Source organism: Schistocerca piceifrons, chromosome 3 (genome assembly GCF_021461385.2).
Source record: "Schistocerca piceifrons isolate TAMUIC-IGC-003096 chromosome 3, iqSchPice1.1, whole genome shotgun sequence".
Taxonomy (NCBI): Eukaryota; Metazoa; Arthropoda; class Insecta; order Orthoptera; family Acrididae; genus Schistocerca; species Schistocerca piceifrons.
In genome coordinates, this window is record NC_060140.1 from 94,365,114 (window position 1) to 94,388,087 (window position 22,974).

General features: G+C 37.4%; 1 protein-coding gene and 1 non-coding gene across 7 annotated transcripts in view; one reads left to right on the plus strand and one right to left on the minus strand.

Annotated features, from left to right (window-relative positions):
• Positions 1-21,267, plus strand: part of LOC124788017 (cyclin-dependent kinase 11B) — a 105,027-nt gene extending 83,760 nt beyond the window's left edge. For 5 of the 6 annotated variants that reach the window (XM_047255069.1, XM_047255070.1, XM_047255071.1 and 2 more), the window contains 2 exons: positions 3,361-3,553; positions 17,970-21,267. In XM_047255069.1, coding sequence (XP_047111025.1) covers positions 3,361-3,553; positions 17,970-18,065 — 289 coding nt within the window. In that variant the 3' untranslated portion in view covers positions 18,066-21,267. The remainder of the gene's footprint in view (positions 1-3,360; positions 3,554-17,969) is intronic. The other variant, XR_007016047.1, reaches the window with a different exon arrangement.
• Positions 21,268-22,701: 1,434 nt separating this feature from the next.
• On the minus strand, positions 22,702-22,775 carry Trnat-ugu. The gene has a single exon. It is a non-coding gene; the product is annotated as a tRNA-Thr (tRNA).
• Positions 22,776-22,974: the final 199 nt, after the last annotated feature.

Genomic DNA, 22,974 nt, shown 5'->3' on the forward strand with positions numbered 1-22,974 from the left:
GTAACTTATGCAGTGAATGCTAGAAATTTTCAGTGTTTTCTTTCTTTCCATGTAGCAACAGTCTCTATTAAACTGCAAGATGCAAGAAATAATGTGTACTGCATTCACAAATACAAGCATTATGTAGCCCTTTGTTTGACAGTGATTAGTCCAGTGTACCAACCTTCATTAATTTCATCATGCTATTTCAAATTTTTTAATGAATTGCTTTGTTTTGTCCCATCCAAGCAAATACATCTTATAAATGTTACAGATTTTTCAGTCATTTTCGCTGTTGATACACTTTTCAAGTTTACTTTGGTTTTCTGCAATTTTCCTAAACTGTTTAAGGCAAGTGTTAGGTGGTTCTTTTGAATGGACATGCTCATTTCTTTATCCATACTTTTTTGACAGTAGTTTGTGTTCTATCTATAGTGACCTCATTGTCAATGGGGCATTAACACCAATCTTCCTTCCTTCAAGTGGACCGGACAAGTCAGGTGTCATATATCTGTGTTCATTAACTCCAAATGTTCTATTTATATTCATTTTATTAGTCATTAGATCTATTATTAAATTGTCACTGATAGTAAAGATTTTTTTTTCTTTAAGTAATTTGTTTGTATTATTGTTTATTCACTCAAATGTTCTTTTTGACATCCATTACAAAATATTACACATTTGAATTCGACAGAGCGAAATACAGTAATGTGCAATAGAAAAATGTTGTGTGAAGAGGCGTGGCACTGCACTTTGACACACTAAAGACCAACTATCAAGTCTTACATTTCCTCAAACATGTGTGTTTTATGTATCGGACTGTTCAGAAAGATGTGCGCTGCAATTTGAACATTTTTTGAAAAGTCGATTTTTTAAACTTTTGGCATTCTATCTCAAACACTTTGGGCGGGGTACGCAAATATCGTAGATGTGGGGCAAACACGCAGAGCAGTCAAAGTTGTTGTGGAGAGGTTGGTATTCTCCACGTGACCCGTGTTTACGTTTAGTGATTTTGCCATTTTCTCTTCGTTTACTACTCTCACGTCAAATGAAAACAAAATGTATTTCTGTGACTGGTAACTATCAAGTGAAATAAAATACATTCACATAATTACGGAAGGCTACTATTTGTTATTAGTTTCAGACTATTTTATTTCTGCATTTCTGACAGTCAAGCATTAATCGCATTGCAGAAAAATGAAGTTATTTTTGTCGGTTTGCTAAAGAAATGTGGCTTTTATTAATCTTTCCCGCTGAGCCAGTCAATTTATTTGAAATTAAGTGTTTAATTCCACATTATTGGCTGGCTTTAATTGTTGCTGAATTTCAAGTGCACGTTTACATCTTCTAGCACGTTTGGCATTATGTCATAATAAAGAACTAAATATGAGATAATACAGTACTGGTACTCCAAAAAAATTTACATCCAAATCTGGACACGCAAATGTGCACTTTAAGCCGAATTATGCATTTCAGTATGGTTCACAAAATTCGGATGCTCTTGGAGTATTCTCTTAAGTCTTGTTTCCTTTATGACATAATGTAAGATCTTTTAATGTTTTACACACACGAACAATCGGGCTTCCTGCATCATCGTAGCTGCGCAAGCGCAGTGACGCCTGTTTTCTGTCGCTCTCTGGCAACTGCTAAAACGAACCAATTTCCAACAGGTCGCGAGAAAATATTGTGAATGATTGTTTGAAAAGCATTACTTTCAAAGTAAATTTCTTTTTACGCAAGATGATCTATGTGCGAGAAGGTACGATGCATTTCTTAAATCACAGAGCATTTTACTCTCATTTAAAAAACAACTCTTTGAGGATGACCATTTAAAATAATTTCGAGTCCAGAAGCTCAGACATTTATGTTGTTAAAAATTTTACTGGCACATTTGTGTAATGTCTCTTAAAATGTAGTACGCGCTAAAAAGATCAACATTATATGTGAAAGCTCAGCTTCTCTTGCAGCTTATTAATCCTCAAGACTAATATATGGAAGCTTTTCATTTCTTGTAGCAACACTGTGTATGTTAATTTAAACCATTAACGTTTCCTATTTGTGTTCACGCTCTTAATAGTGATGTTCCTATTGGCTGACTACATCACGTGTCCTGTGCTCTGAATATCCGCTGTCGTCGGCTGGCGAGATCACGTGACATGAGCTATGACTGGTTTACAAAAGCGCATCGCAATCTCGATTTCAATGCTTCGGAAAGTAACATGCGGTGTTCGGTGGAATTCGAATTGATACTTTCGTAATGTGAAAATATGGTGTACATGTTGCTGCACATCAGACATATTTCCAAAATGTGTTTTTCCCCTGAATTTCGTTTCCTAAAGTGCCGGGAAATTCTATGCCGGTGTATAAAACCATAACCATTCAAAGGATTGATAAGTTTTACAGTTTCGAGGAATAGTATATGGTTACTTAACATGGAAAATGTGTATTTTCACACAGGAGAAAGTTTATTTTTTACCAAGAAAAATCAAGGAAATTTTTTTCCTTGTCCACACAGTCTCAGCATAGCATGCTTAGATGTTTTGAGTGGGCACTGTTTATCAGAGTACTGCACTGTGAAGTGGTAGCTTATGAACTGAGTGGCAAAGTGTTGCTATTGATTTTGATTAGAACTATAACATCCATCACTTAATCTCTTGTCATTTGATTATTTTTGTGGCTTTGCCTAGTTTGTGCAGTAATATGGGTATAAGTTGCTGTGCACAACCTGATATGAATTTGGGTAGTTTGTTTGAAGATATCCTTGTGACCTGCAGTTCGCTGATGACATATAACTGTGTGTTGCAGCTATTTAACATCCATAATTTTGCCCAGAACCTCAGATGAATGAAAATATATAGTTTCTAGTTACCAGACTGCACACTGATACCATAGGTTAACTCGTTAACTACTTAAATTTATATTAAATTACAAAAACATCTCCTTCCCTGTAATCTTCATGCATTGGTGATGTATCTGTCTCACTGCTCTTTACATTCAGTGTATTTCTTTTCTATGTAAATGTACTTGATGCTTCCAGTTAAAGCTTTTCACCTGATGCCTCTTGTCCTCATTCAGTGCATCCAGAAGCCATGTTTCTTGTTTCTCACTTGATTGTGTATCATTGTACTTTAATTATTTCTGTTTTAGCTACCATTTTAAGCTAATTTATTCTCTGTCTTATTGTTAGTGTCAACTTCCATATGCTTCTCTACTTCAAGCCAGTATTAAAATGCAAATATCAATGAACTGATAATGTAATTCCTTGCTGTACAGCTTATTCACAAAGTGGAATGGAGTTTATAGCCATACAGTTTATCTTATAATTGAGTGTTTAAATATTTGAAACACTGATATATTAATAACACAATGGTTGTGTTACAGGTTTTTAACATATGACCCAGCACAACGCATCACCGCCGAAGCAGCCTTAAACCATGATTACTTTAAGGAGGCACCTTTACCTATTGACCCTGCTATGTTTCCAACATGGCCAGCAAAGAGTGAGCTTGGACATCGCAAAGCAGCTGCTGCTTCTCCTAAACCACCACCTGGTGGTCACGAATATAAGCAACTAGTACGTTATGTTAAATTGAGATGATACATAAATTAATTGAAAGTGCTCTATCTGCATTGAAGCAGCTCGGAATACATTTTGTAAATGTTTTTTCCTGTAGCTGTCATCTTGATTTAGCTCTTAAAACTTTTGCTATAAAAGATGGGTCAAGATTGCCATTAATGATGTATTCAGGATTAAATGAATTTTTAGTTTTGCAAAGAGTAGCAACAAAACAAATATACCTTCTGATAACTATTAATATAGTCACATTTTTTGTACATCAGTGTACGTGCATTTCTTCTGCCACCGCACATTTTCTTGATGTGTGAAATATAAATTAAGAGTGGAAACAGCGATTTGAGAGAGAACCTAATACAAAATTCCAAGAAAAAAAATATTTTTGCATGTGACCTTTGTCTGTTCTCCAAACCACTCCGTAGGTTTTGTTTTTATTTTTCATCAGAGAAAGGCATATTAGTCAGTGTATAAACATGCAAATTTGCATGCACGTGCACACACATCCTGCTAACTTTCATAATTATTTCACTTCTTTACCACATAATTCATAAATGCTTTACGCTATGGAAAGTGTTTTAGTAAGTATGAACATACCTCACTCAGCAAGATACTTATAATTTAGACCATCTTAATGTTTCCCCCTGACAGTTTTTAAAATGTTATTCACTGACAAAATTTTCAGGCATAAAAATAAATTAACAACCGACTGTTAACAAAAAACTGCAGAATAGCACATAAAATGCTGAAAAATGTAAGAGTAAAGCAAAAGTAAATTATAAGTGCCTTGCATGAGAGAATTTCCATAGCAATAATTTTTGTTAAGCGCATATATGAAAACAGGAAGAGTACCCAAAAATTTATTACTCTCTCCTAAGTTAAATCATTTATTGGCAGTTACAGACCTTTCATTGTAGCTTTGCGTGCTATGCCATTGAGTTCAGTGTTCACGTAGAAGCTTGCGCTTCTCATTTTATAGTACTAATTATTAGTATCGCCATTCAGCCATGTCTAAAAGTCACCAGTGCTAGTGTTTGTTTTCTTGTTTATTTTAATAGTTTTAGTAGTGTAGATTTATGCTGCCAGGAGCACCACAGTCAGGTAACTTGAACATTGTAACGATAGAAAACAGAGCTCCTTTTTGTCTTTTTTCTTGTTCTTCCACTTGCATTTTAACACGTTCGCTGCCATCGGCGCACCAGCGCGCCCGGCCGACACTGGTGCACATGCCGTGGACGCGCCTGCGCGGAGGGAGACTCAGCTGTTGTGAGGCACCACGGTTTAGTCGGCACAGCCATTCGGTGTGGTCTATTGCCCAGGCACTCTAAGAACGTATTGTTTTCAATTTTTACTGGTGCGGTTCGCGTTTTTCCCTCAGTTTTTCTCTGTTGTGGGACTGAAAATGGAAAACAATCGTGACACGGCGGGCCCTTCAGAACCTAAGAAACGTAAAATACGGGACACAATAAACGTACAAAAACTAACGGATGCGGAATTATTACGAATATTAGAAGAAAGCGATTCGGAAACAGAATTGGCCAGTGGGGAGGACAGGTGGGGAACCAATGTAGAGTCTGACGGAGCCGAGTTTGCTTTAGATGAGACTGTAGAAATGGCTTGAATCCAAGCGACAGGGAAAGGGCAGAAGGAGCGGTAGCAAGTGGTAACGCAGCTGATACAAGTGTTGCATGGGAATGCGAGCCAGTTGGAATGGTAAATTGCCCGTTTATAAAAAATGAGGGACGGCTAATTCAACCAACGGGAAACACTCCCTTAGATTATTTTCGTCTTTTGCCGACGGACGAATTTCTATTGAAAGTTGTAGAAGGAACAAATCGAAACGTAATTGAATTATTCCTTCCTGTGGGAACCAAAGAACTATTACGAATAAATTGTTGGAAAGATGGACGGTTGGCGAATTGTTAGTGTTCTTGGGAGTTTTCCTGCATAAAAAAATATAAAAAAAATTAAAAAAAGGCTCAAAATGGCTCTGAGCACTATGGAACTTAACATCTGAGGTCATCAGTCAAAAAAGGTTCAAATGGCTCTGAGCACTATGGGACTTAACAGCTGTGGTCATCAGTCCCCTAGAACTCAGAACTACTTAAACCTAACTAACCTAAGGACATCACACACATCCATGCCCGAGGCAGGATTCGAACCTGCGCCATAGCAGTCGCACGGTTCCGGACTGCGCGCCAAGAACCGCGAGACCACCGCAGCCGGCGGTCATCAGTCCCCTAGAACTTAGAACTACTTAAACATAACTAACCTACGTACATCACACACATCCATGCCCGAGGCAGGATTCGAACCTGCGACTGTACCGGTCGCGCGGTTCCAGACTGAAGCGCCTAGAACCGCTCGGCCAGTTTTCTTGCACATGGGAAATGTAAGGATGAGGAAGTTGCAGGACTATTGAAAAAGGACCCTTTATTTCACGTGAAAGGAATTGCCGACTGTATTTCACGAAATCGTTTTCTTCTAATACTTATTTGTTTGAGTGTAGTCGGTAAAGTTCTTGATTGTATCTTCTCTGAGATTTGATATACATTTTATTTCAGGAGTTTCTTCAAGATCTTGTGTTTGTTTTTGAATGCTGTTTCAACTATATTTTTGTTCAATAAATAAGTCGTTTGTCAGTAGGATTTTTCGTTTTATTTATGAATATAAAATAAAAATGTAGTACTCTAAACTGCCACAATTTTCGGGAAAAATAAACGAGACGCACTAGCGCGTCCATGGCCACATGCTACAGAATACGGCCTGATATGCCACTGACGCCTTAATGCGCCTAAAAAAAAATTGATTCGCGAGAGTAAATTTTATCTTTTACTTATATAATAAATACATTTTATATTACTTTTAGCAATACAGTTTGAGATTCTATTAAAATAATAATTGGTTACGTGGCAACGCAAGGCCAATTACAGTGGCAGCGAACGTGTTAATAGTAGGATGGACAGGGAGGGTGTGTGGATGCAGGAGCTGGCTGCAATTCACAAACAACTGAAGCCACTGTTAGCCACCTGCAGTTGGCTTCTTTGGGGTGTGGGTATGATGGAGAAACTGGTATGTTGCATGAGATACCTCAAGTTTCACTTGTTTGGTCCAGAGGCTTAATTGCTAGGCACCTTTTTATACACTCACCTCAGACAGGTTATAAAGTGTTTGCATTGCTCAAAGCAAGCAGAGATTCAATGTAGGGACTGGCTGTCTGGTGTCACCCATTCACTCTGTGAATGAACAAGTGGCTGCCCATTCAGCAGAATACAAGCAGGTACAAGGGAGGGCAGGTTTGCTAGTTATGGGAGCTCCAATGTTGGGCGTATTATGGAATCCTTTAAGAAAGTAGCATTCAGGGCCATAATGATAAGAATTTTAGTTAAAATCTGCACCCCTTTGGCTGGTAATTCAACCTGCCTTTGTCTGAGGCACTTTGCCTCTGCACTGTCATTCTCCTCTTACTATTAATTATGTTATCCAGTTTTATTAAACATACGAATAGTTTAAGTAATACTTAAGACTTTAAATAAAGTTTATTGATTTAATTTTAGAAAGTGATATGGAGAACAACATGTAATTTCAATTATTGAGAAAGGTATATGAGAGGGTATGGACATAACAGAGGATGAACTAAAGGAGACAGACAAAACAACTAATGTGGATGGGAGAGTTGGAAGCAGGGCTTAGTGGTCATATCTCAGTCAGACTGAGGATGTTTTTAGTAGGGACCAGCTTAGGAGTACCCTAATTAAGTTAATAACAATGTACCTATCTGTATATTTATTTTTACAAATTTTGGCTCCCAAGAGAAATTTCAGCCATTCTGCTGCCAGATTCTGCTCTGTTGACTAATGAGTTTGCTGATCACTCGCCTAGATGAACTCGGGTTAATCACTGCATGGTTTTACCAGCTAACCGATTCCACTAGAATAGTTGAATAATTCAAAGAGCATCTACTCTCAGTTGCATGGAATCAACCTGATCGTGCAGTTTTAAGATTTCAATTTAACAATATCAATGCATGAAGCATAAACAGCTTCCATTAACATACTTTAGCTAAAGATCGTGCTGAGAACCCAAGAAAATGATCCCATGTCAAATCGTGAAGCAGATTGAAGGCTCCTCTTCCGATCACTAGTGACACGTCCGCTCTGATAACAGAAGTGATCAATAGGAAAGCTGAAGTTTTAAATTTTGCATTAAAAAAAAAAAATCATTCACTTAAGAGGATTGTGCAGATGTAACATTGCTTGATGTCACACAGGAATACATAGAATTAGACATCCCTGATGGTGACAGGCAGTGCTGTTTTTCTGGGGGAACGCGCACCCCTAAACTTTTTCATCAACAAAGTAATTTTTTTACGATGTTGAGGACTTTGAAGAGTGCCAAAGAATTATTTCACGGATGTAAATTTTTTATTTCATTTTTTCGTGCTGGTAATTGCAATACAAATGAGACCAGTGCAGTTTCTGGTGGGAAAAGCGATGTAATTGACTGTTTCAAGCATTTCGAAGCTGCGGCAACCATCCTCAACAACTGAATCGCTGGCAGTCAGTTTGACAAGCATGTAGTGCCCTCGCCCGCTAATAGTGGGCGATGGTAGTGCTAAACGGATATGCGTACGCTCAAACGCCGAGCTACCGATAGATGTCTCTACAGTCCTGCTACCATGATCCTTCGCAGTTCATTGCCACTTTATTTTGTTGTTCTTTCTTTGTTTGCATTTGATGTTCTGTTCTTGTCGATTGTGCGAAATTTTACAGTGTGTCTTGTCTTTCGTTGTAACTTGTAAGTTAAGTTGGAGGTGAGAGATGAGCAGAAAACTAACAAACTATTTTACTTGTTCTTTTAGAGGTGTTTTATGGGTTAAAATATATGCTCGGTAATATTTCCTTGTATTGTTATGTATGTCAGAGGATTGATTGGACTCACCTGTTTCATTGGAGGTGTATTATAGATCAACAGAAGTGTAAGATACCATTTTCTTTTATTGTTCAGGGGTTGATAGGAATGACATGCTTCATTTGATGTGATGTAAACTAAAGTGTTTGATACCACATTCTCTTGTATGTTTCGTTGTTTTTCGGTATCACCTGCTTCATTCAACTGAAGTCAACTGAAGAGTTCGATACCCTTTTTAAGTTCGACATGTTGATGACGTCATGGCTAAAAGCAGACGGGTGGTATCCCAGGCTTCAGTTATAAGTAATTTTCGCTGCATTACATCCAGTGTCAGAGTACCGTCAAATTTTTTTTATTTTTTTTTTTTAGAAAAAAAAGCATTGGTGACAGGCAACTGATAAAGTGTTGAAAACAAATAAGCCACCATCAATTCTGGATGGGATCCACTTCGATTTTACAGAGAGTACTCTTTGCAGTTGGCCCCTTGCATGTATCACAAATTTCTTGTGCAGCACAAATTCCCAAGTGACTGAAAACAATTGTTGGTGAGTCCTGTATATAATAAGTGTGAAAAAACAAACCCATAAAATTTGTAGAATTCAGTATTACAAGACCAAATATAATAAATTTCCCTGAAATAGAAAAGCTTTTGTCCATAAATTAACATGGATTTAGACAGCTACACTTTTATGAACTTAGCTTACCCTGTTCTGCACAGTATCCTGTGAACCATGGATGAAAGGCAGCAGACAGATTGCAGATTTCCAGAAAGCTTTTTATACAATGCCCCACTGCCGACTGTTAAATGAAGATCCCATCATAAGGAATAGGCTCCTCAATATCCGAATGGCTCAGAGACTTCTTAAATAATAGAATCAGTATGTTATCCTTTGCAACATTGCATTTGGAGCATTTGAAGCAATTCAGAGGCATGCTACTAGTTTCGTTACTGGCGAACATGCAGGTATTACAGAGAGGTTTTGTGAACTCAAAGGGGAAGCCCTGGAGGGGGAATCCCTGGAGGGAAGATGTTATAAAACACTCAAATTAAGAGTTCCAGCATTTGTGTCTGTATGCAGAACGATTCTACTGTCATCAGTGTACATTTAGTATAAGGAGCGTGAAGACAAGATAAAACATGGGATCATGTGGAGGCACAGAGTGCTCTATTTGTGAGTGGAATAGGAAGTGGAATGACTAGTAGTAGTACATGGCACCCATCACCATGCACCATATGGTGGCTTGTGGAGTAGGTGTGTAGATATGGTGTGACATATTTTAGGGAAACTAATGCTGTCTGTCCACATCTGTAATGTGTAAAAAATAGGTTATTCTGCAATCAGACACTGTTTCATTTTCCAAACGTTTTATAATCTATTACACAGCTAAAAGCTCTGTTCATATTTAAATCCTTATTGCAGGGAGTCTGTTGATCTTAAATGTTAATCAGTTTACAGTGTGCTTGACAGTAAACTGCTGTATTTGCATGAATGAAATTTGAGAATGAGCAAATGTTTCAGTATGTCTTCCTTCCCCCCCCCCCCCCCCCCCCTACATATTTCCCATAGGTTCAATTGTTATGCAGTTCTATTGGTAACCAGTGATGCTTTTCAAATACTCAGCAGGTAGAAATGGAATAGTGCCAGTAAGTGTTTACGTAAGGTTTTCTAGCACTTCATTGTCTCAGCTGCAAACCTTTCTTCACACAAACCTACTTTCTGTTGTAAAACACTAACGTATTAATACACTTAGTAGGTTCAGATCGTGATAACTTATAATAATACTGTAAAGTAGGCCATGAAGTCAGCAGTTTTTATGAAATGTCATAAAATGTGGTATTTTCCCCATGCCCATGGTAAAAGGTAAATTTGAATGCAGCGGTTACTAATTTTGATAACTGAGTTCTGTAATGTTGAAACTGTATCTTGAATTTTCTGTCATGGCTGAGATTCATGCCTGACAGACAAATGACCATTCAATTTTCATGTAAAATAAAGTCCTACATTGATATCACACGAAAATACCCTACTGTCCACAAATTCCTTTCGAGTAACAGTTCCACATCTCTGTCTATACTCTGCAAACCACTGTGAAGTGCATGGCACAGGATACTTCCTATTATACCAGCTACTGGGGCTTCTTCCCATTCCACTTACACATGGAACACTGACTGCTTCAAACATCACTTTGCACTGTGGACCTAGTGTAATCTAGTCGTAACGATTTCTACGGAAATGATACAATGGGGCTTATAGTATGTTCCTAGGTTCCTCACTTACAGTTGGTTCTTGAAATTTTGTTAGCAGGCTTTCACAGGATAGTTTGCACCTGTTTTCAAGTGTCCGCCATTCAGTTTTTTCAGCATCTCTAGGATGATCTCTTGTGGATCACAAATACATGTGACCATCGTTTCCCCTGGTCAGCCCTGTATGGTACAGGCCTCACGCACTTGAACAATATTCTGGAATGAATAACACAATGTTTTATAAGCAGCCTCTTTACTGATATTGTAATCATAGGGTACTACATTTGCGCCACTTTAAAAACTTATCAAGATTTGACTGGTATCTCTTTTCCCCAGACAGTACTTCATTATAGATAACTGGAACATCAGTGAAAAGTCAAGTTACTATCCATATTGTCTGCAACATCATGCAGCATGAGCAGCAAGAGTCCAACACACTTCCCTTGGGCACACCTATACCTAAGTTACTTCTACTTCTTCTGACAATCTACCATCCAAGATAATGTGCTGCAGCTTCCTACAAAAATCCTCAGTTCAGTCACAAATTTCACTTGATACCACATACAAGTGTACTTTGGATCATACGTATGGATCTGGTACTGAGTAAAATGCTTTTTGGACGTTGAGAAGTACTGCATATGCCTGACTGCTTTCATCCACAGCTTTCATTATCTCATGTAAGAAAAATACAATTCAGAATCCATGTGCTGGTGGGTATGGAGATCATTCTGTTCAAAGTGTCTTGAGTGTTCAGAATATGTTCTAAGATTCTACAACAAATTGATGTCAGTGATACAGGATGGTAGTTTTGTGGATCACTTCTGCTACTCTTCTTGTAGATGGATTTCTTCAAACTGTGGGCACAGTTTTATGTTCAGGATATTTATGATACATTATGTTCCAAAAGGGGCTAGCTCAGCTTCAAATTTGGTGTAGAATCCGGCGGGGATTACATCAGACACGGGAGCTTTGTTCAGTTATATAATGGTATCAGCTGTTTACCTAAACTACAGACACTAGTGCCAATAAAATGTGGTGCAAAAATTAAATTTGGGGCCAGCCATTGTGGCCGAGCGGTTCTAGGCACTTCAGTCTGGAACCTAGCGACCGCTACGGTTCCAGGTTCGAATCCTGCCTCGGGCATGGATGTATGTGATGTCCTTATGTTAGTTAGGTTTAAGTAGTTCAAGGGAACCTCCCCATCGCACCCCCCCTCAGATTTAGTTATAAGTTGGCACAGTGGATAGGCCTTGAAAAACTGAACACAGATCAATCAGGAAAACAGGAAAAAGTTGTGTGGAACTATGAAAAAAAATAAGCAAAATATACAAACTGAGTAGTCCATGCGCAATATATGCAACATCAAGGAAAGTGTGAGCTGAGGAGCGCCGTGGTCCCGTGGTTAGCGTGAGCAGCTGCGGAATGAGAGGTCTTTGGTTCAAGTCTTCCCTAGAGTAAAAAGTTTACTTTCTTTATTTTCGCAAAGTTATGATCTGTCCGTTCGTTCATTGACGTCTCTGTTCACTGTAATAAGTTTAGTGTCTGTGTTTTGTGACCGCACCACAAAACTGTGCGATTAGTAGACGAAAGAACGTGCCTCTCCAATGGGAACCGAAAACATTTGATCGCAAGGTCATAGGTCAACCGATTCCTCCACAGGAAAGCACGTCTGATCTTCTATACGACACTGGTGACGGCATGTGCATCACATGACAGGAATATGTTGTCGACCCACCTAACTTGTACAATTGACGAATGGTAAAAAGATATTTCTACCTTGCCTGATTTAGGTTTTCATGTGGATGTGGTAATCACTCCCAAAAAAGTGATGAAAACATAAGGATTTGTCACATAAATAAAAAATTGAACTTTCCATTCGAGGGAAGACTTGAATCAAGGACCTCTCGTTCCGCAGCTGTGCACGCTAACCACGGGACCACGGCGCTCCTGAGCTCACACTATCCTTGATGTTGCCTATCTTGCACATGGACTACTCAGTTTGTATATTTTGGTTATTTTCTTCATAGTTCCACACAACTTCTTCCTGTTTTCTCGATTGATCTGTGTTCATTTTTTCAAGGCCTATCCACTGTGCCCACTTATAACTAAATCTGAGGGGGGTGTGATGGAGAGGTTCCCTTGTAAGTTCTTGGGGACTACCTCAGATGTTAAGTCCCATAATGCTGAGTGCCATTTGAACCATTAAATTTGGGCAGTAGCTCTGGCTAATCTTTTGTAAAGGAATATTTGAAAATGTTTGACAGCATTTCTGATTTTGCTTTACCATTCTCAATTTCAGCTCCAGAGTCATCCATAAATGTTTGAACACTAACTTTGGTGCTACAACAGCTCTTATATGTGACCAGAATTTCTTTGCATTTGTAAGAAATCTGCCAAGCATATCCTTTTACAGCAGTCATTCAAGGCACAACAGATTGCCCTCATGACAGACACACACATTTCATTCAAAATCTGTCTGTAACCTATTTTTTGTTTTACACCTATTATGCTGTAACCGAGCGGGTGACACAGTGGTTAGCACACTGGACTCACATTCAGAAGGATGGCAGCAAACCCGCGTCCCACCATCCTGATTTAGGTTTTCCGTGATTTCCCTATAATCGCTTAAGGCAAATGCCAGGATGGTTCTGTTGAAACACAGCCACTTTCTTTCTCCATTCTTCTCTAATCTGAACTTATGCTCAGTCTCTAATGATCTCACTGTCAATGGGTAATCTCCTCCTACTATGTAGTAATCTTTAGTTTCTTCAGAAGTTTGTTTACATCTACATTGACATGGATATTCTGCAAATCAGATTTAACCGCCTGGCAGAGGGTTCACCCATGGAACCACCTTCACAATTCTCTGTTATTCCAATCTCGTATACTGCATGGAAAGAACAAACACCTGTATATTTCCATACAAGCTCTGGTTTCCCTTATTTTATCATGGTGATTGTTTTCCCCTATATTGGTGTCAACAAAATATTTTCACATTCAGAGGAGAGAGTTGGTGATTGGAATTTTGTGAGAAGATTCCACCACAACGATAAACGCCTTTGTTTTAATGATGTCCACCCCAAATCCTGTATCATCTCAGAGACATTCTCTCCCCTGTTTCACAATAATACAAAAGTGCTGCCCTTCTATGAACTTTTTCAGTGTACTCCATCAATACTATCTGGTAAGGATCCCACACCGCGCAGCAGTATTGTAGAAGGGGACAGAGAAGCATAGTGCAGGCAGTCTGCTTAGTAGGTCTGTTACGTTTTCTAAGTGTCCTGCCATAAAACACAGTCTTTGGTTAGCCTTCCCCACAACATTTTCTGTGTGGTCCTTCCAATTTAAGTTGTTCATAATTGTAATTCCTAGGTGTTTAGTTGAATTTAGGGCCATTAGATTTGATTGATTTATCATGTAACTGAAGTTTAAACGATTCCTTTTAGCACTCATGTGGATGACCTCACACTTTTCGTTATTTAGGGTCAGTTGCCAATTTTCGCACCATACAGATATCTTTTCCAAATCGTTTGGCAATTTGTTTTGATCTTCTGATGACTTTCTTAGTCAATAAACAACAGCATCATCTGCAAACAACCTCAGACGGCTGCTCGGTTTGTCTCCCAAATCGTGTATATAGATGAGGAACAGCAAAGGGCCTATAACACTCCTTTGGGAATGCCAGAAATACTTCTGTTTTACACGATAACTTTCCATCAATTACTACGAACTGTGATCTCTGACGGGAAATCACAAATCCAGTCACATAACTGAGATGATATTCCATAAGCACGCAATTTCACTACAAGTCGCTTGTGTGTTACAGTGTCAAAAGCCTTCTGGAAATCCAGAAATACAGACCCAATCTGAAATCACTTGTCAATAGCACAACACTTCGTGCAAGTAAAGAGCTAGTTGTGTTTCATAGGAACGACGTTTTCTAAATCCATGTTGACTGTGTGTTAATTGACTGTTTTCTTCGAGGTAATTCATAAGGTTCGAACACAATATATGTTCCAAAATCCTGCTGCGTATCGACGTTAATGATGTGGGTCAGTAATTTAGTGGATTACTCCTGTTACCTTTCTTGAATATTGGTGTGACCTGTGAAACTTTCCAGTCTTTGGGTGCGGATCTTTCCTTGAGCGAACGATTGTATATGATTGTTAAGTAGGAGCTATTATATCAGCATACTCTGAAAGGGACCTAATTGGTATACAGTCTGGACCAGAAGACTTGAGCTTTTATTAAGTGATTTAAGTTGCTTCACTACTCCGAGGGTGTGTACCTCTAAATTACTCTTGCTGGCAGCTGTTCTAGATTCGATTTCTTGAATATTTACTTCTTCTTCTTTTGTGAAGGCATTTCAGAGGCTGTGTTTAGTATCTCTGTTTTGCAGCACTGTCACTGATAGTATTTCCTAAGCTATCGTGCAGAGAAGGCATTTATTGTGTCTTACCGCTAGCATACTTCATATACAACCAGAATCTCTTTGGATTTTCTGCCAAGTTTCGAGACGAAGTTTCATTGTGGAAACTATTATACTCGTCTCGCATTGAAGTCTGCACTAATTTTCGAGCTTCTGTGAAAGTTCAGCAATCTTGGGGATTTTGTGTCTGTTTAAATTTGGCATGTTTGTTTCGTTGTTTCTGCAAGTGTTCTGACCCATTTTGTGTACCAAGGAGGATCAGCCCCATCTTTAGTTAATTTATTTGGAATAAATCTCTCAATTGCTGCCAACACTATATCTTTGAATTCAAGCCACATCTGGCCTACACTTACATTGTTAATTTGGAAGGAGTAGAGATTGCCTCTCAGGAAGGCATCAAGTGAATTTTTATCTGCTTTTTTGAATAAGTATATTTTTCATTTATTTTTGGAGGATTTGGGGGTTACAATATTCAATCTCACTACGACAACCCTGTGTTCACTATCCCTGTATCTGTTTTGATGCTCACTATTAACTCAGGATTATTTGTTGCTAAGAGGTAAAGTGTGTTTTCAGAACCATTTGCTATTCACAAGGGCTCATGGACAAACTGCTCGAAATAATTTTCAGAGAATGTGTTTAGCACCAGACAGTGACTGTATATTACAGAGGGTTCTTCTCATCACGAACTGATCTAGGCACATAGGTGTATAGTGGAAGGTCAATTAGTCTTGTAATTTTGAGCCATAGTTCTTCTGCAAGCTTCTGTTCCAAGTTAAATCTGCCTCATGGTCACTGATATCAGTTTCTACATTGTTGTCATTAGATCCAATTATTTCCATAATGAGTGGGCTTCTGAACTATTTGTCCTATGTAGATTTTAGAAAGGGATTTATTTTTGTTACGCAGAATGTTTTGTCAAGCCTACTACTTCAAAAACTGCAATTATCTGAACTGATTGTTGGATGTATGGATACTAACCAACTGTTTTGGTAAACAGATACCCCAGAAAATTATTTTGGAGAGATCTTCAATATGGTGCATCAATTAAACTACGTTATTTTCGTAGTATGAAGTATAGGTACAAGTACCATCATATATGGCACTTCAGGTTTTCATGCACCTGAATCAACATGTTGTCTGCTTGCTTTGCTTCTATTAACCAGTCAAACAGTGGGACGACACTAGAGATCAAACTGAACAACAAACTTCATTTCGCAAAATAGCAAAAATAATATTCTCAGTGTTCTGTTTTACTGCATTTGCATGAATTCAATCAAGTCGGCATCATGTTTGTGAAGCTTTAGTGCTGTAGTTGGTGTTATTTACAATTGCATACTATGGAAAATATGCTGTCCAGTTGATGCACTGCAGTAGAAATCTTTTCAAAATGTGTTGCTTTTGGTAGAATTTGCCTTAAAGTGCCCCAAAATATGTTGTTATCTCTGTTTCAAGTTTGACTTGATGGACTCTGGGAAAAGGAACATATAATGATGACACTAAACAGTGATATGCCCCTCCAGATGAAGCTGTCAACACTTACAGCCACTGATCCATGCAAGTCTCTGTTAACTGCTATAGGGTCTAGGTTCTTGTTTCAACCCCCAGGATGATGATGATGATTGACTGTTAATGATGTGGCAAGTTAGTAGCAATATTGGCATTGTCAAACGTCTGCTTTCATCCTGGATGGACTTTGTCTTCCATCGTCAAATTTAGACCCCAAGAGGCTCTTTTCGCACTATAATGAAATGTTGACAGATCAGCAACAAAATGCCTCACAAGAGGACTTGAAGTTTGTAAAACTTTTTGGTCACAGAATTATTATGCCTGTCAATTGTATTTGACAGGTTTAAGGTAAACATTTCATTTTCCATTAATTAAATAAAGATGATGACAGTGCAAATAAATATTTTCAACATAATACTGAAAGACAATGAAATAAAACAAAAATAAGAACATGTTTAAAATGCACTGTCAGAACAAAAAGCACAATTGGTCATAAAACAGTACTATATTTATTGTCCTTAGCTATAGCTTGAGGTGTAAAATATAGTCTTACAAATGTCTTCATTGCTCTTAAGCTGCATTTCCCCATGAGAAGAAAATGTATAATTTACAGCAAGCAGCTTGCACAAGTTACTTCTATTGCATTTTCCATCATAAATTTTCATCTGATGGCATATAATAGCACCTTTCTTCACCTGCTTACAATGCCATGTATTATTAATGCCACACAACATAATAATTATTTTGTCTTCTTCACTAGACAAAGCACACTACATAACCAGAAAAGTTTGCTGGCAGTTTCAGGATTGCAGACCATGCCTCACATAGATTTATGTGAGCATTTATCCATCTTAGTGACTGTTCTTTTCCTGTAAAACTGTTCAGATACTAATAATTTGAGTTAGTTAGTGCATATGTTCCTGCCAGAGAGCCATACCAACAGCTGAAACTAATAATATGGATTAAAGTTTAGCAAGATTTAGAGACACTCAGTTTCCATTTTTTAGTTTGTTATTAACTGTTAATTTTTATTTTTTACTCTTGCATTAGTGCCTTCATTCTTAGTCTTTTTTGCTTTTTTTCTTCTTTTACAGTATCTTCATTCTTTCACTATTTCTTTTTCCTGTCTTTAGCCCACTTTGTGCCAGTTTTCTTTTCACTCTTGCCTTGAAACACCTCCAGTTTGTAAACATTTTCCCTAAAATTTTATTTCAGTGTTATATAATTTTTGTTTCTAGTACATACATATTTTTTTTTAAAAATACTGAATTCCAAGATCAATGTATTTTGGGTTAGTGACTTTAAGTATAATTCAATTGTTTCAGGGAGATGATGAAGAAGTCCCTGCTGGTGGGTTTCACATGGGTGTTGTTGAGAAAGGACGTGTTGCAGTTGGAGCTGGCTTCAGCCTGAAATTCTGAATTACTGGAAACACAGAATTTACCTTTGTGTTTTCACGAAGGTTATTTGATTCTGTGCATCATTGATTAAGGTTAACATTGTCGTGAAATTAGTGTGATGGCGGTATCAGTGGAACTTAATTTATGCTGAACTTAGGTAATTCCGATAAACAGTTTTACATATTTTTTTACCGTGTAATTATAAATAACTATTTTGCTTGGTTTTAATACTCTACAGAAAACTTTTTTCTTTGTTAAAATGTACTTTCAGTATTTAAAATTTTCATGTACATGTGAACCTTCCTGTTATGTCTTATTTTTTGCTGTCTAGACCCTCTGTTTTATTACATTTGTATGTGGTAGTCACTATTAAAATGTTTTTGTGTATTCTCTTACAAATCCAGCAAGAAATTTGTAATTCTGTTATGAGACATTACTTATAGATGTTGCTGTTTAAAATCTGACAATCCTCACTATTTTCCCACATTTGCAACAGCAAAACCAGTAATATATATTTTTTATTGGTTCCTGTAAAAAAGTACATTTAAATTTTCAGTAATTTTTTCAGCTGGATGGTTAGCACAAAGGAGATCAATTAGCCAAACTGAAGACTGAAGCAAATATTTGGACATTTCTTGAGTATTCTTCTTGCTGTAACACAATCATAATGAAGCGGTTTAAAATGTTATATGATGTGCTGCTGCCACATGGTCCTTCATAAATTTGGGGAGAAACAACTGAATGCAAATCTGATTCAGCAAACGTACTTAAAGAAAAAACTGTTGTTAGTAACTGACATGGAAAACCATATGAAACTATTATGCGTCTATCTCATCCTCGTCAAAATCTTCTGCATTCTTAAATACAAGTAGTAAAAGAAAAAAATGCTGAATGTGTTCAGAGAGCAGAAAAAGTCATAAACCAGAGAATCATGAGCAAATATCCCCACATCTTTCTTCGTATTTGTATTTTTTAGAACAACCTTTTTGTCTCTGTGCTCATAAGGCTAGTCTTTTTACGTTTCAACCAAACTCATACTAAACAGTGTGTGCCTATTAACATTGGAAAAACAAAAAGAAAGCAAATATATTGACTGCTGTATTTAGTATGCTCTGCAACCTATTGGGAGCCATTTACATTTATGTAATTTGAGAATAAAAGTTGATGGAATAGTTTGAAAGGTGTGTTGTTACATATAATTTTTTATATTTGATATTTTCTCTCAAATAGCAATGACTGAAAATAGGATAGTGTGACTAAGTAAGGGATTGGAAAATTAGTGCTCTGCAGAGTCATGTATTAATGGAACACTGAATGTTTTGTCCCATTTATGCAGCTTCTGGTAGAACTGATTTTCATTTATTTCATATTAGTTGTAGAATTCTTTTCCCTTAATTTTCAAAATGTGTCACGTTAAAAATTATATGCATTTGTTCAATGTCACACTCTTGATATTAAAAGAAGTATTGGGTATTGATATTCCAAAACTAGCAATGGGACTTCAGTTTTTCTCTGCTTCTTTGGCAGCAAGTTTTGCCTGCCTTTCAGCTCACCATTTTGCAACCCATAATTTCAATTCCCTCTTTTGGTATGTCAAAGATTCAATTGTGTTTTTAGAAACATTTATTCACTCTCCAGTTATTGCCCAGCTGCTCCTGCAGATGAGGTGTTCTAACCATTAGCATTCTTTGTATGTAGTTGGTTTATAGTTGTATTCCTTAGAAGCATATTTTGAGAGATGGCAAATCCCATCACTGATTTAGGTTTTTCTGGCATGATTGTTTGTTCTTTCTTCTGAGATTTCCACCAAACTACACCCAATCGTGCTCTTAATGGTGACACATGAATTAGATGTCTCACTGTTAAAATCATTTTGGCTGTTGTGAAAGAAGGACTAATACTGGTTATGATGCTCTGCTGATATCATCTAGAAACCTCTGAAAAATTCTGTGTAAAACTATGAAGACACAGGAGAGATGTTTCTTTGCCTCACATGCAGATACTGAGAAAATGTATGTTTCATGTTGGGGAGTAATGACAGCCATGTTGTGTGAAAATAGAGGACCATGCAAATCAAATGACATTTTGATATTAGACCAAAAAGAAAGAAAAAGTAGTATAAACATGATTGTTAGCAGCTGATAACTGACACAAATATTTCACTGTTATCTGATTATATATTGAAAACATTCTAAACTGGTTAAAATAAATAATTTGAGCTCATGAAAAATCACACATTCTATGACTTAATGTGAGAGAGAAGTTTAGATAAATGCAGACCTAATTTTTTTCCAGTCTTCAAAGAAAAAGATATGAAAATATGGTATTTCTCCTTACGCAAATCTCTGCCCCAGTGCCTCATTTTCTGGAATAATTTTCTTTCTCAAAATTCCAAACTTTGTTTCTTTGCAGTGCAGATTAAAGAGTTAGTTTTATTTATGTCTATGAATTCCTTTTTCAAATAGTATTTTTCCATTTCAGTCTTGACACAAATATTTAATCAAGACCAGAACTGCATTCCATGTTTCAGTTGTATTTTGAATGTGATATTTTTTCATTATTTTGGCTTAGTTCCATTATCAAGGGCTTCTGAAACACAGTTACATCAATTTATTACATATAAATTGCCACAGCAGAAAATTATTTTGGAAATTACACAGATTGTAATGGCTGATAGCAGGAGAAACTGCTTAATGTTATTTTGCAATGTGTGGTGAGTTGTAGTCAGTATGTGGTGTTTGTGGTTCTCCTTCATGTCTGGTATTTCAGGAATTGAGTGACTTGTTTCAGTGCTTCATATTTCAAAAATATTTTATCCAGGAAGTGATAATTCTATAACTGTACCAATATTGGCAGTGAGACTTTGTTGCCACAGAAAAAGTCTTGTCGTGAAATTTATTATTGATTATTTACATATAAGGAACTCTGTGTAAACTTTGATGAGTAAGGACGTAGTGACAGAAATATAGTTCCTATTACAAAGTATCTTGTGTCTATTTTTATCAGCTATGTATAGCACTATCAGTTATCTGTCATTGCAAAAATTGCTTGTTAATGTGTCATACTGTAGGGAAAAATTGCAAGCAGTACATAACAGGTTTGTAGTAAAACAATGATCTCTTTGTGTTGTTACAGAATTTTCTGAAAAAATTGTTATAATGATTCTTTGTGACATATTATCGAAATATGTATCTGTTGTAAATAAAGTCCTAGTTTATAATAATCTTTTCTCGTACTTTCTTCACCTTCTTCCTTTTCCATGTAATTTATGTCCAGCAGAGACAACATTTTGTACAATATTTATGCATACAATACATTATATAAAATGACAATGGTTAAGATGATTTTTCTCAACAATAGTGTGAAAAGTTTGTATTTAGGCTTTACTACCAGCTGTTTGATATCGAGTCTCTAGAAGGAAAAGGCAAACACAATGAAAGCTGTGTGTACATAGTCTAGATCAGTGGTTGTCAAACTGCAGCCCAAATCAAGTATTTTTGTGGACTGTGGTTTAATCCAATTTCATAGTAATATGTATCTAGCAACTAACAGCCAAATGCAAAAACTTCCACTAATGTAAAAAAGAGCTTGTTAATCCTTTCCAGACCCTCTGGCTAAAACTGTGTACATTAATGTTTGCTATGAATTAGCTGCAACAGAAATATTTTTCCTCAATGGAAACCTCATGTACACATTTGTGGATGTTCATATAAGTCTTGCATCTAAAGTCATTTTAAAAAATCACCTAAGAACAAGCATAACAAAAAAATTTTCTTTCCTCCAGAGAAAATTTCCAGTCTGAAAGGGTTGAGTGTAATTTTTCTGCTCAATAACACACACAAATGCTTAGAGACCGTAATATTTTAGTATGTGCTTAATTTTAATTGACACTGGTGCAACTGGATGTCGGCTAAATAAAACTGGCTGCTTACCTCTGATGTATAAATAGCATGGGCACTGTAGGATTAGAAGTACAGACTGCTCAGTGACACGAGTTACTTGTAGTGATAAACTGCTGTGGTGTAAATTTCAAATGGAATTAATATGGAGTCAGAAAAACTGCACAATAGAGACACACATCTTCAAATGTGGTACTTACTGTGACAAACTGCAATGAGTGCAGTGTGGCATAGTGGTTAGCGTCAGTGCTCGCATGCTGTGAGTTGCCAGTTCTAATCTGACTACCGGCAAATGCTTGTTGTTTAGCATTTATCATTTCTGGAATGCTCTTGAAGTATCATATGTTTGATTTTCTGGATATTCAATGTTTGTATAAACAGTTGCACTCTCCATCCGGGAAGTCAGTTCTGTTTGGATGTACGCTGGTGTTAGTAATAAACGTGCTTTCATCTATAGCTACTTGACTACTCTGCAGTTGACATGTATGTTACTGGCAGAGGGTTCACTGAACCACTTCTACCACTTTCACACTATTTGTGTGTGTGTGTGTGTGTGTGTGTGTGTGTGTGTGTGTTCTGAGGTTTTCGGGTGCTAAACAGTATGGTCATCAGTGCCAAAATGCATAGAAACAGGAACACATGCGTCCACACTCTTAACAGTGTGTGACAAAAACAAATTCTTAAATGATGACTAACTGACAACCTCAGGTGCCGACAGGTGGTGTTGATACACCTCGATGTGGAAAGCTGAAAATCAGTGCCCCGACCGGGACTCGAACCCGGGATCTCCTGCTTACATGGCAGACGCTCTATCCATCTGAGCCACCGAGGACACAGATGAATAGCGCGACTGCAGGGACTTGTCCCTTGCACGCTTTCTGTGAGACTCTCATTCCCAACTGTCCACAATTCTACATATGTATTGTACCTTATAGACATTTGCCCATCCACTCATTACTTGCGCATGCTTTGGCGATTCCCGTAAGAGTTTGGGCAACCTGCGCGCATTCGCACAGACGAAGGTCAATGGC